General features: G+C 45.6%; 1 protein-coding gene across 4 annotated transcripts in view; it reads right to left on the bottom strand.

Annotated features, from left to right (window-relative positions):
* The window catches only part of CLNS1A (chloride nucleotide-sensitive channel 1A), a 203,766-nt gene extending 193,834 nt beyond the window's left edge, over positions 1-9,932 (bottom strand). For all 4 annotated transcript variants that reach the window (XM_085863063.1, XM_085863062.1, XM_085863061.1 and 1 more), the window contains exon 1: positions 9,595-9,932. In XM_085863063.1, the coding sequence (XP_085719189.1) occupies positions 9,595-9,713 (119 nt within the window). In that variant the 5' untranslated portion in view covers positions 9,714-9,932. The remainder of the gene's footprint in view (positions 1-9,594) is intronic.
* Between the last annotated feature and the right edge of the window lie 2,568 nt (positions 9,933-12,500).

Below are 12,500 nucleotides of genomic sequence, written 5' to 3'. Positions count from 1 at the left end.
TATATATATATACAAAACAAAATATATATACAAAATACATACATACATATACAAAATGTACATATATACATACGCTCATATATTACATAATGCAAAATTATTATTATATATGCAAACAGACATATTACATAATGTACTAGAGAGAGAGAGGCTGAAGAGAGATGGAGAGAGAGAGAGAGAATATAATGTTACAGAGAGAGACAAATATATAGAGAGAGAGATAGAGAGAGGGGCGAGAGAGAGAGAGAGAAGGAGAGAGAGAGAAGGCCAGAGAGAGAGAGGGGGGCTTAGAGAGAGAGAGAAGGGGGCGAGAGAGAGAGAGAGAAGGCTAGAGAGAGAGAGAGAGAAGGCGAGAGAGAGAGAGAGAGAGAGAGAGAGTAGAGAGAGAGAGAGAGAGAGAGAAGGGGGCTAGAGAGAGAGAGAGAGAAGGAGAGAGAGAGAGAGAGAAGGCGAGAGAGAGAGAGAGAGAGAGAAGCAGCAGAGAGAGAGAGAGAGAGAGAGAGAGAGAGAGAGGGGAGAGAGAGAGAGAGAGGGGAGAGAGAGAGAGAGAGAGAGAAGTAGAGAGAGAGAGAGAGACAGAGAGAGAGAGAGAGAGAGAAGGAAGCAGAGAGAGAGAGAGAGAGAGAAGTAGAGAGAGAGAGAGAGAAGGGGGCGAGAGAGAGAGAGAGAGAAGGGGGCGAGAGAGAGAGAGAGAGAGAGAGAGAAGGTAAGAGAGAGAGAGAGAGACAACAGAGAGAGAGAGAGAAGTAGAGAGAGAGAGAGACATAGGGGGCCATATATATATATATATATATATATAAGAGAGACATATATAATGTACTATATATATATAATGTACTATATATATATACAATGTGCCTAGATATATATATAAAAGAGAGACATAGGCCAAAATACAGAGAGAGAGAGACATATATATATACAAAAATTAGAGAGAGACATATATATATACAGTGAGAGAGAGATATAATGTACCAGACATATATATAATGTACAGAGACATATTATATATGTATATATATATTATATATATACATAAAATGGAGACATATTATTATAATGTACATATGAGACATATATACAATGTACTAAGAGAGAGAATGTACTAAGTATATACATACAAAATACATATTATACATAATGTACTATAGAGATATAATGTACTACAGAGATATATAATGTACCAAGAGAGACAAGAGAGAATTAGAGAGAGAGAGAGAGAGAGAGAGAGAGAGAGAGAGAGAAGGGGCGAGAGAGAGAGAGACAAAATTTTACACAGAGATATAATGTACCAGAGAGAGAGAGATAATGTACCACATATTACATACATAGAGAGAGAGAGAGAAGGAAGCAGAGAGAGAGAGAGAGAGAGAGAAGGGGGCTTAGAGAGAGAGAAGGAAGAGAGAGAGAGAAGGGGCGTAGAGAGAGAGAGAAGGCACAGAGAGAGAGAGAGAAGGGGGCTAGAGAGAGAGAGAGAGGGGGGCGAGAGAGAGAGAGAGGGGGCGAGAGAGAGAGAAGGGGGCGAGAGAGAGAGAGAGAAGGGGGCGAGAGAGAGAGAGAGAAGAGAGAGAGAAGGGGGCGAGAGAGAGAGAGGGGGCGAGAGAGAGAGAGAAGTAGAGAGAGAGAGAGAAGGGGCGAGAGAGAGAGAGAGAGAGAGAGAGAGAGAAGGAGAGAGAGAGAGAGAGAAGGGGGCTAGAGAGAGAGAGAGAAGGGGGAGAGAGAGAGAGAGAGAGAGAGAGAGGGGCGAGAGAGAGAGAGAAGGAGGGGGCGAGAGAGAGAGAGAAGGGGGGCGAGAGAGAGAGAGAGAAGGGGGAGAGAGAGAGAGAGAAGGGGGCGAGAGAGAGAGAGAAGGAAAGGGGGCAGAGAGAGAGAGAAGGGGCGAGAGAGAGAGAGAGAGAAGGGGGCGAGAGAGAGAGAGAGAGAGAAGGGGCGAGAGAGAGAGAAGGGAGAAGGGGGCTAGAGAGAGAAGGGGAGAGAGAGAGAGAGAAGGGGGAGAGAGAGAAGGGGGCGAGAGAGAGAGAGAAGGGGGCGAGAGAGAGAGAGAAGGAAGAGAGAGAGAGAAGGGGAGAGAGAGAGAGAGAAGGAGAGAGAGAGAGAGAGAAGGCGAGAGAGAGAGAAGGGGGGCGAGAGAGAGAGAGAGAGACAGAGAGAGAGAGAAGGAAGCAGAGAGAGAGAGAGAGAGAGAGAGAGAGAGAAGGGGGCGAGAGAGAGAGAGAACAAGAGAGACAATAGAGAGAACAGAGAGAGAGAGAAGGGGGCTAGATATATATAAATAGAGAGAGAGACACATAAGAGACATAGAGAGACATACATAGAGAGAGAGAATAAAATATATATATATACAGAGAGAGACATATATATAAGAGAGAGAGAGAGACATACAAGACATATATATAATGTACCACATATATATATATATATATACAATGTACTAGAGAGAGAGACATATACAAAATATATACATATTATATAGAGAATAAAGACTAAGACAAAATATATATAGAGAGAACAGAGAGAGAGAGATACAGAGAGAGATAATGTAGAGACATAATGAACATATTATATAATGTACCAGAGACATAATGTACTATATACATAATGTACCAAGAGACATACGTAGGGGGCTAGAGAGACATATACGTACTATTATAGACAAAATGTAAGAGAGATACGTACCGCAGAGATATTAGACTAGAGACTATATATAGATAAATAAGAGAGAGAGAATAAATAGAGAGAGAGAGAAGGGGGGCGAGAGAGAGAGAGAGAGAAGGGCAGAGAGAGAGAAGGAGAGAGAGAGAGAAGGGGGCGAGAGAGAGAGAGAGAGAGAAGGGGGCGAGAGAGAGAGAGAGAGAGAGAGAAGGGGGGCGAGAGAGAGAGAAGGGGGGCGAGAGAGAGAGAGAGAAGGGGGCAGAGAGAGAGAGAGAAGGGGAGAGAGAGAGAGAGAGAAGGGGGCGAGAGAGAGAGAAGGGGGGCAGAGAGAGAGAGAAGGGGGCGAGAGAGAGAGAGAGAGAAGGGGGGGCGAGAGAGAGAGAGAGAGAAGCGAGAGAGAGAGAGAAGGGGGCGAGAGAGAGAGAGAAGGGGGCGAGAGAGAGAGAAGGCGAGAGAGAGAGAGAAGGAGAGAGAGAGAGAGAGAAGGGGCGAGAGAGAGAGAGAAGGGGGCGAGAGAGAGAGAGAAGGGGGCAGAGAGAGAGAAGGGGGCGAGAGAGAGAGAGGTGAGAGAGAGAGAGAAGGGGGCGAGAGAGAGAGAGAAGGGGGCGAGAGAGAGAGAGAGAAGGGGGCGAGAGAGAGAGAGAAGGGGGGGCGAGAGAGAGAGAGAGAGAAGGGGGCAGAGAGAGAGAGAAGGGGGCGAGAGAGAGAGAAGGGGGCGAGAGAGAGAGAGAGAGAGAGAAGCAGAGAGAGAGAGAAGGGGGCGAGAGAGAGAGAGAAGGGGGCGAGAGAGAGAGAAGGGGGCGAGAGAGAGAGAGAGAGAGAGAAGGGGGGCGAGAGAGAGAGAAGGAGAGAGAGAGAGAGAAGCAGAGAGAGAGAAGGGGGCGAGAGAGAGAGAGAAGGGAGAGAGAGAGAAGCGAGAGAGAAGAGAGAGAGAAGAGAGAGAGAGAGAAGGGGGGCGAGAGAGAGAGAGAAGGGGGCGAGAGAGAGAGAGAGAAGGGGGCTAGAGAGAGAGAGAGAAGGGGGCGAGAGAGAGAGAATACAGAGAGAGAGAGAGAAGGGGGCGAGAGAGAGAGAGAATAGCGATATATAGAGAGAGAGAGAAGGGGGCGAGAGAGAGAGAGAAGGGGGAAGAGAGAGAGATATACAACAGAGAGAGAGAGAGAATGTACAAAATATATATGAGAATAGACCAAAATAAGAGAGACATATAATGTACTAAGAGACATATATAGAGAAGGGGGGACACAATACATAAATTTTATATATAATGTACTAAGAGAGACATAGGTCAATGCAGATAAGAGACATAGTCAAAATAGAGACATAATGAGAGACATATATATAATGTACTACATATATAAAGAGATATTATTAATGTACTATGAGACATACGAGATGTACTAATTATTAATGTACCAGACATATTAAGACAAACAATTAGACATATATATACAATGTACCAATTAGAGAGAGACAGAGAAGCAGACTAGAGAGAAGGGGGGCGAGAGAGAGAGAGAAGGGGGGCGAGAGAGAGAGAAGGGGGGCGAGAGAGAGAGAGAGACTATAGGGGGGCAGAGAGAGAGAGAAGGGGGGCAGAGAGAGAGAGAAGGGGGCGAGAGAGAGAGAAGGGGAGAGAGAGAGAGAGGGGGCGAGAGAGAGAGAGAGAGACAAAAGAGAGAGAGAGAGAGAGAAGGAGAGAGAAGGGGGGCGAGAGAGAGAGAGAAGGGGGCGAGAGAGAGAGAGAAGGGGGCGAGAGAGAGAGAGAGAAGGGGGCGAGGCGAGAGAGAGAGAGAGAAGGGGCGAGAGAGAGAGAGAAGGGGGGCGAGAGAGAGAGAGAAGGGGCGAGAGAGAGAGAAGGGGGCGAGAGAGAGAGAAGGGGGCGAGAGAGAGAGAAGGGGGGCGAGAGAGAGAGAGAAGCAGTAGAGAGAGAGAGAAGGGGGCTAGAGAGAGAGAGAGAAGGGGGAGAGAGAGAGAGAGAAGGGGGCGAGAGAGAGAGAGAGAGAGAGAGAAGGGGCGAGAGAGAGAGAGAGAGAGAGAGAGAGAGAGAAGAGAGAGAGAGAGAAGGGGGCGAGAGAGAGAGAGAGAGAGAAGAGAGAGAGAGAGAGAGAAGGGGGCTAAGAGAGAGAGAAGGGGGCGAGAGAGAGAGAGAGAGGGGGCGAGAGAGAGAGAGAGAAGGGGGCGAGAGAGAGAGATAATGGGGCCAGAGAGAGAGAGAAGGACGAGAGTAGAGAAGGGGGGACGAGAGAGAGAGACAACATACAGAGACATATATATATATAATAAAGGGGGACAGAGAGAGAGATATACAAAATGTACTATATATATATAAAATAATGTATATATACAAATATATATATACAAATGTACTATATATAGACATATACAAAAATATATACATAATGTACTTACAGAGACATACAATGTACTATATATTATATTAGTCAAAAATGTACATATAATGTATCACATATATAATGTACTAAGATACATATATACGTACTAAGACATATATTATACATAGAGATACATAATGGGTACTATATATATATTAATAAAATTTGCTTATATTAGTCAAAATTATAGACAAAATATATAATATTATTAGCTAGAGAGAGAGAGAGATAGGGGGTTTAGAGAGAGGAGAAGGCGATGAGAGAGAGAGAGAAGGGGGCGAGAGAGAGAAGAGAGAGAGAGAGAAGAAGTAGAGAGAGAGAGAAGGCGAGAGAGAGAGAGAGAAGGGGGCGAGAGAGAGAGAGAGAAGGGGGCGAGAGAGAGAGAGAAGGGGGGCGAGAGAGAGAGAGAGAGAGAGAAGGGGGCGAGAGAGAGAGAGAGAGAAGGGGGCGAGAGAGAGAGAGAGAAGGGGCGAGAGAGAGAGAGAAGGGGGCGAGAGAGAGAGAGAGAAGGGGGGCGAGAGAGAGAGAGAGAAGGGGGCGAGAGAGAGAGAGAGAAGGGGCGAGAGAGAGAGAGAGAAGGGGGCGAGAGAGAGAGAGAGAAGGGGGCGAGAGAGAGAGAGAGAAGGGGGCGAGAGAGAAGGGGGCGAGAGAGAAGGGGGGCGAGAGAGAAGGGGGCGAGAGAGAAGGGGGGCGAGAGAGAAGGGGGGCGCAGAGAGAAGGGGGCGAGAGAGAAGGGGGCGAGAGAGAAGGGGGGCGAGAGAGAAGGGGGGCGAGAGAGAAGGGGGGGCGAGAGAGAAGGGGGCGAGAGAGAGGAGGAGGAAGAGAGGAAGGGCGACTCCGGGGGAGAGGGGGCGAGAGAAGGTGGGGGCGAGAGAAGGTGGGTCGAGAGGTGAGGGCGAGAGAAGGTGGGGGCGAGAGAAGGTGGGGGCGAGAGAAGGTGGGGGCGAGAGAAGGTGGGGGCGAGAGAAGGTGGGGGCGAGAGAAGGTGGGGGCGAGAGAAGGTGGGGGCGAGAGAGAGAGAGAGAGAGGGGTAGTGGGAGGGAGAAGAGAATCGGCTTGCATAATGTCAGCCAAAAAAATGCAAGTGATGCATCGCTAATTGGCTTGGGGCAAATAGTTGCCATTCATTAAATTTCTTACAAGTTTATAAATGTAAAGTGGCACGTGACAGGAAGTAAATGAAGACATAACAAAAAATGTTGGCAGTTAGACAAGTCAATCTGCCCATCCTGAAGACCTGTCGCTAACCGGATATGCTTTGGGCCATGCGCGGTGGTTGTGAGAGAAATAGTTACATGAACATGACTCACAGTGCCCCAGCCCCACCGCCAATGAGAAATTGAGAAATACTGACTTGCATGAGCTCCCCTCATGACATGTAGCACAATTGGTCAGTGGTCGATTCCTTGTTCGGCTTCCTTGGCGATAGCCGACTTGTGTACGTGTAAACAAACAAAACACATGGCGTAGTTTTACAATTTTTCAAAATATCATGGACTCCACAACACAGGATCAAATTGTCATGCATCCTGCAAGTCAAGGTTGTGTTTTTGTTTTTTCTCAATTTGAGGGCATCAAAATCTTCGACTTCATTTCGCCAATTCCAGATGATCTTGTGGTGGCGTAGTGGAGGCCGATCGGAGTTATCCCAGAGCTGGCCATGCCGTGAGACCCATGCTCACAGCGAAGTCAGAGCTAGACAGGTAACAGTTACAGCGCCAGATCACGGGAACATTTTCCTTTGAAACTCGCAAAGACAAACAACATAACCATTGGAAGCACACATCCGATTTGAACAGCGCACACACACTCTAGCAAAAAAATACTGCAATTACTTCATTTCATGCGACAGGAAAATATCCGAGTTGACAGCCAAACGCAACTTGAGTGGGACTCGGGTAGGAAGCGCTACTCGCAGAGTTTGAATTGGGAAACTCAGGACGGGTACAGAAGTTTAGTGCCTCGTGGATGTGCAGGATGTAGTGCCTCCTGTAGGTTTCAGCACAAATTTGGAAATGTTCAGGGTGTTGGCGATAGCTCGCCTATTCTTTGTGAAGGACACCGAGGGATTACGACCGTTCACCAACTAATGGTTTGTTTGTCATGTTATAACTTGGGAACCGATCAAGAGATGTCAATGAATCCAACGACGTTGTATTCAGGGACCTCCCGGGAAAGGTTTGTGACACACACACAAAAAAATAAATAAATAAAAGGAAGGTAGGTTTGTGTGTAAGGGTGTGCATGGGCACACGTGGTGAAGCTGCAAATGCTGACTTGCGACGCTGGTTATCCCCACACTCCCAGGACAGGATCCCCCAGGAATCCTTTTTTGTTCTTGCCTGTAGATTAGCCATCGCAGCAAAGATTGGTATTCCCGTCTGCAACATGGCAGGTCTTTACATGCAAATCATATTATGATGTCGAGGTCCGTTTATAATCATAGACACACGAAGGTGGATATCTCTGAAACCTGCATATGGAGATGATACAAAGCACAAGTGCGCGTACACACACGCACGCGCGCGCGCACACGCACGCACGCACGCACACACGCACACACGCACACACGCACACACGCACACACGCACAGCCGCCTTTCTCACCGCACTAAGCGGGCATTTCCTAAGGAGGAATTCCCATCTCCCCATGGATGCCTTTTGGGATCGTCCATGCTCTCATCCTATTAAATGCTGAGCAGCAAGCAAAGAAGCAGCAGGTAGCATTTTTAAAGTCTTTGGTACGACTCAGCCCGGATTGGAACCGCCAACCCCCCGGACTCGTACTCATAGCGGACGCTCTAACCATTACACCGCAGGGTCTTGTTGCTCCATCCCAACGAGACATAGCACTGGGGTATGTTCAGTTACCAAGTTTGTTTTTGTAGAGTGCTCGCCAAGTAGCTTAAGCACTCCATTCAAAACTGTCGATAAGCTTGGCAAGCGCTGACTAGCTGCTTGGCAAACTGAACACACCCGAGTGATTGTGAGCGGAATAAAACTGTGAAAAAAAAAATTGGATAACCAGAAGGGTCTTGCATGATGTCATCTTTAAATTATCTCATAAAACGACTTTTGGAAAGGGTGGTTGTTGTCGTTTCGTCATGCAGCCTGTGGATGCTGGTTGAATCACTTCTGGAAGGCGGCTGTGCTGCTGATGCAGTGCCCCCCTATTCCCAGTTAGCTGGTACTCATTTTGTCGACCGCGGAAGGATAACAGGCTGAGTCAACCCACCCGATGTTAATTCAACGTGTCGACAGAGGGTCAAACTCAAGACCCTGAGATCTTAAGTGAGCACCAGGCCTGGAACGGGTGGTGATGGGAAATTAATCATTTTAAAATTGACTGCACTAGTTCTGCGGGTATTAAATAAGAAAGTAATGAAGAAAAGAAAAATATAGGAATGAGTGAAGAAATGAGTGCAGGTGAAGAATGTTTCTATTCGCACCTCCTACTTTTTTTTTTTAACATTCACGTGCAGGGTCTCGTTTCTTTGTTAATTTATTAATTACATATCTTGAAAATAAGATAAATTAATAAATACCCGTTGGCATTTTGTTAATATTAAATTATCCTGACATTTTGGATTAATTATTAAAAAAAATTTAAAATTAATAAATCCTGACATTTTGGATTAATTTTTGCTTTTAATTATTATTATATTTTAAAATTAATAAATCCTGACATTTTGGATTATTATTTTTTAATTAATAAATCCTGACATTTTGGATTAATTATTTTTTTAATTAATAAATCCTGACATTTTGGATTAATTATTTTTATATTTTAAAATTAATAAATCCTGACATTTTGGATTATTATATTTTTTTTAATTAATAAATCCTGACATTTTGGATTAAATTTTTTTTTAATTCATAAATCCTGACATTTTGGATTAATTTTTTTTTTTTTTTAATTAAATCTTGACATTTTGGATTTTTTTTTTAAATTAATAAATCCTGACATTTTGGATTAATTATTATTTATTTATTTTTAAGTTAATAAATCCTGACATTTTGGATTAATTATATTTTAAAATTAAGAAATCCTGACATTTTGGATTAATTATTATTATATTTTAAAATTAATAAATCCTGACATTTTGGATTAATTTTTTTTAAATTAATAAATCCTGACATTTTGGATTTTTTTTTTTTAAATTAATAAATCCTGACATTTTGGATTAATTTTTTTTAATTAATAAATCCTGACATTTTGGATTTTTTTTAAATTAATAAATCCTGACATTTTGGATTATTATAATTTTTTTAAAAATTAATAAATCCAGACATTTTGGATTTTTTTATTTTATTTTAATTAATAAATCCTGACATTTTGGACACGCTTCGTGAATAAACAGACACTCGGGACGATCATTCATTCATAGTTAACGGCGTTCAAGTTATCCTGAGAGAAATATCCGGTGAACAATCGAGAGCACACACACACATAATGACGTCACAATGTGCCGCTGACGTCACGAGAGAGAGAGAGAGTCCGCGCGCTTTTCATTCCCCGTTTGTTCGTGAGCTCGCGATCGAGCGCTCACCTTTCTGCAATGAGCAGAGACCCGCTACCCAGGCGCTTCCCGTCCACGAACACGGACGTGTCCTCTTGCCGCAGCTTCACGCCGTGGCTTGGGCCCTCCAGTCGGGACTGCGGGGACATGGCGGCTCAAATGGAGGTAAACGAGAAATATAAAGTTTCCCGAAGTGGCGAGGCCGCGGCAAAGCCCCGAATCTTCTTCCTCCTTCTTAGCCGCTCGTACGAGACGCAAAACCAGTTTACTGTGCGACGCACGGCGAAGCGGGTGTGAGGCCGCACGTGGTGACGGAACACGGAGCCGTTGCCTCAGATCTTGGAAACGAGACGAACAAATCGTGTGAACGTAATTTCACTTATAAAACAAATCTGAATGGAATTTTTCCACGTGAAGTAAAATTACAAGCGGCATGACGGAAAATTTACTACAAAGTAAAAATAAATAAATAAAAAATAAAAATAAAAATAAAAAAAATTTAAAAAATAAATACACGACGCCTCCGCTCACCGCCTTATACACCGCATAAAGAACGAAACGCATTCATTCACTCATGTGCAACTCCGCTGGGTGCACGCTCTCTCAAAATGCGACTGTACCGCTGCTACTAACCCCCTGCAAAAGCAATTTGTAGAGCACGGACAAACAACCCTTGGAAGGCAATGGCAAACCATCAAGTGTAACGTGTCAAGGAACTGCTACGGGAGCACCAAAGGGTCTGTGAAGAGTCGAGTTAGGAGTATGGTGCCGGACATCGTCATCGTCGTCACGGACACAGGACGCAGTACAGCTCAACGTCCACGCGAGGGCACGCGCACACATTGATGTCCATCTCACCATGCACGGAAAACACCTGGATCTTCTTCTTCTTCATATCCACGAATGTCGAATTGGGGGCGTTGTCACGTGATTTTGGAGATGATACACTCACGGCATCTTGACCTTTACAAACACATCGTCGGTGTCACCTTCACGATAAAATGTTCAATCTGTGCATCATGATACCATTTACAAAACTAGAAGGGCACTCGGTAGATTATTTAACTCGGTATCACCTGAAATCAAGGGCGTCGATCCAAGCCAAAATGTGGGGGGTGGGGGACAGGTAACTGGACCCTTCTCTCCTGGTGTGCCCAGGCAATAGATCACCACGACAACTGCTCCCCACGAATCGAGTCGGTGACATGAACAATGGACTGCAACGTTTTTTTTCAGTTCCAGATATGGTAATATTAATACCTGTACACATACAGGTACACATACAGGTACACATACAGGTACACATACAGGTACATATACAGGTACACATACAGGTACATATACTGGTACACATACAGGTACATATACTGGTATACATACTGGTGCACATACAGGTACATATACAGGTACATATACTGGTACACATACTGGTATATATATACAGGTACACATACTGGTACACATACAGGTACATATACTGGAACACATACAGGTACATATACTGGTACATATACTGGTACATATACTGGTACATATACAGGTACATATACTGGTACATATACTGGTACATATACAGGTACACATACTGTACTATATTTATCCAAATAGAGTGTGACGGTTCGGAACATTGGAAACAAACGTATTTGCCAACTGGTGGGGATCCAGTGCTGCCAACCGATCACTGTGGACGTGGCAAACGATGAGATGGTTTAGTGTTTGTTGACTCATCGTACTTCTCCGCCAGGTTATTAGACGCCTGGGTGCGCTGAAGGAGCGCTCAGCCGAGCAGGATCTTGCTGGGGGAGATCATGAACAATCGAAGCAACCGTTCAACCTGCGGGAACAATCGGCACACCTTTGGTACCATCTTTTGGAAGATGGCTTGGTAATCCTGAATACAGGAACCAGTTTACTGCTTCTTGAATAAGAGCAATTCTTCTTTCAGACTCTGACAATTCTGGATAAATGGTAGCGGTGTCAGGGTCATACTCTCCAGAGAGTAACATCTTTGCGAGGCCGTCGTACCATTGCAAGTCTGTAGAGGTGAAGTACGTAGTCATGTTCGACGTAGCTGAATCGAGCGCCGCGAAGTATCCTGCTCTATACGCGTCTTCAGCCGTCGATAACTCGTGGGGTGGTGCCTTAGTATCCAGTCTACGAGGAGCTCTCCTCTTCCTAGGAGGAGTGGAAGGGTCAATGCCGTGTTCTTCCATCTGTTTCTCCACGTGGACGAATGTGTCATGGAAGGCCTCATTGCTGCGAAGGCGCTGTATCTGCTCTTTCACAATCTCGCCCAACTGTAGCATACCCGCTACAGTCTGCGCTGGCACTTGCAGGGCTCTGTTAAACCCTTCCATGCACTGTAAGAGCGGTAGCGATGCATGCAGACCGAGCAAAACCTTCCCAGTCGCAAGGTCTCCTCGAATGCCGCTTGCGCGACAGCCAGTGTTCGAGCCGAACTCCGTGGAGGCCTTCTCGAGTGCATCCAAAATGGACAAAATGGAAAATGGAGTGCATCCAAAAAGTTCTGGATGACTGCGCGAACATCATTCGCGCGAGTGAGCCACCGCATAGGGCAAATTGGTTCCAGTCCGGTCGGTGAGGCGGAGATGGGGTATGTCGGTGAGGCGGGTCATCAGTCTGGTCGGTGAGGTGGGTCATCAGTCCGGTCGGTGAGGCAGGTCATCAGTCCCGTCGGTGAGGCGGAGATGGGGTCATCAGAGTGCAAATTGAGGTACAGGTGTTTGAACTTTCCAGACTGCGAGTACAGTTTGCCAAATTCCTGCACACAGTCGAGAACATCTCAAATGAAGTTCACACTCGCCATCGCCTTTGAAGTGATCAGGTGAGTGATGTGCGCGCCGCAGTGGACGTATTTCGCAAGTGGCTGAACCTTCTTCACTTCAGCTTGGCATCCGATGTATGATCCTGACATA

The sequence above is a fragment of the Eptatretus burgeri genome, chromosome 17 (assembly GCF_056783735.1).
Source record: "Eptatretus burgeri isolate ZD-2024b chromosome 17, Ebu_testis_v1, whole genome shotgun sequence".
In the NCBI taxonomy this organism is placed as follows: Eukaryota; Metazoa; Chordata; class Myxini; order Myxiniformes; family Myxinidae; genus Eptatretus; species Eptatretus burgeri.
The sequence above is the reverse complement of the archived record's forward strand: the minus strand, read 5'-3'. Positions and strand labels throughout refer to the sequence as shown.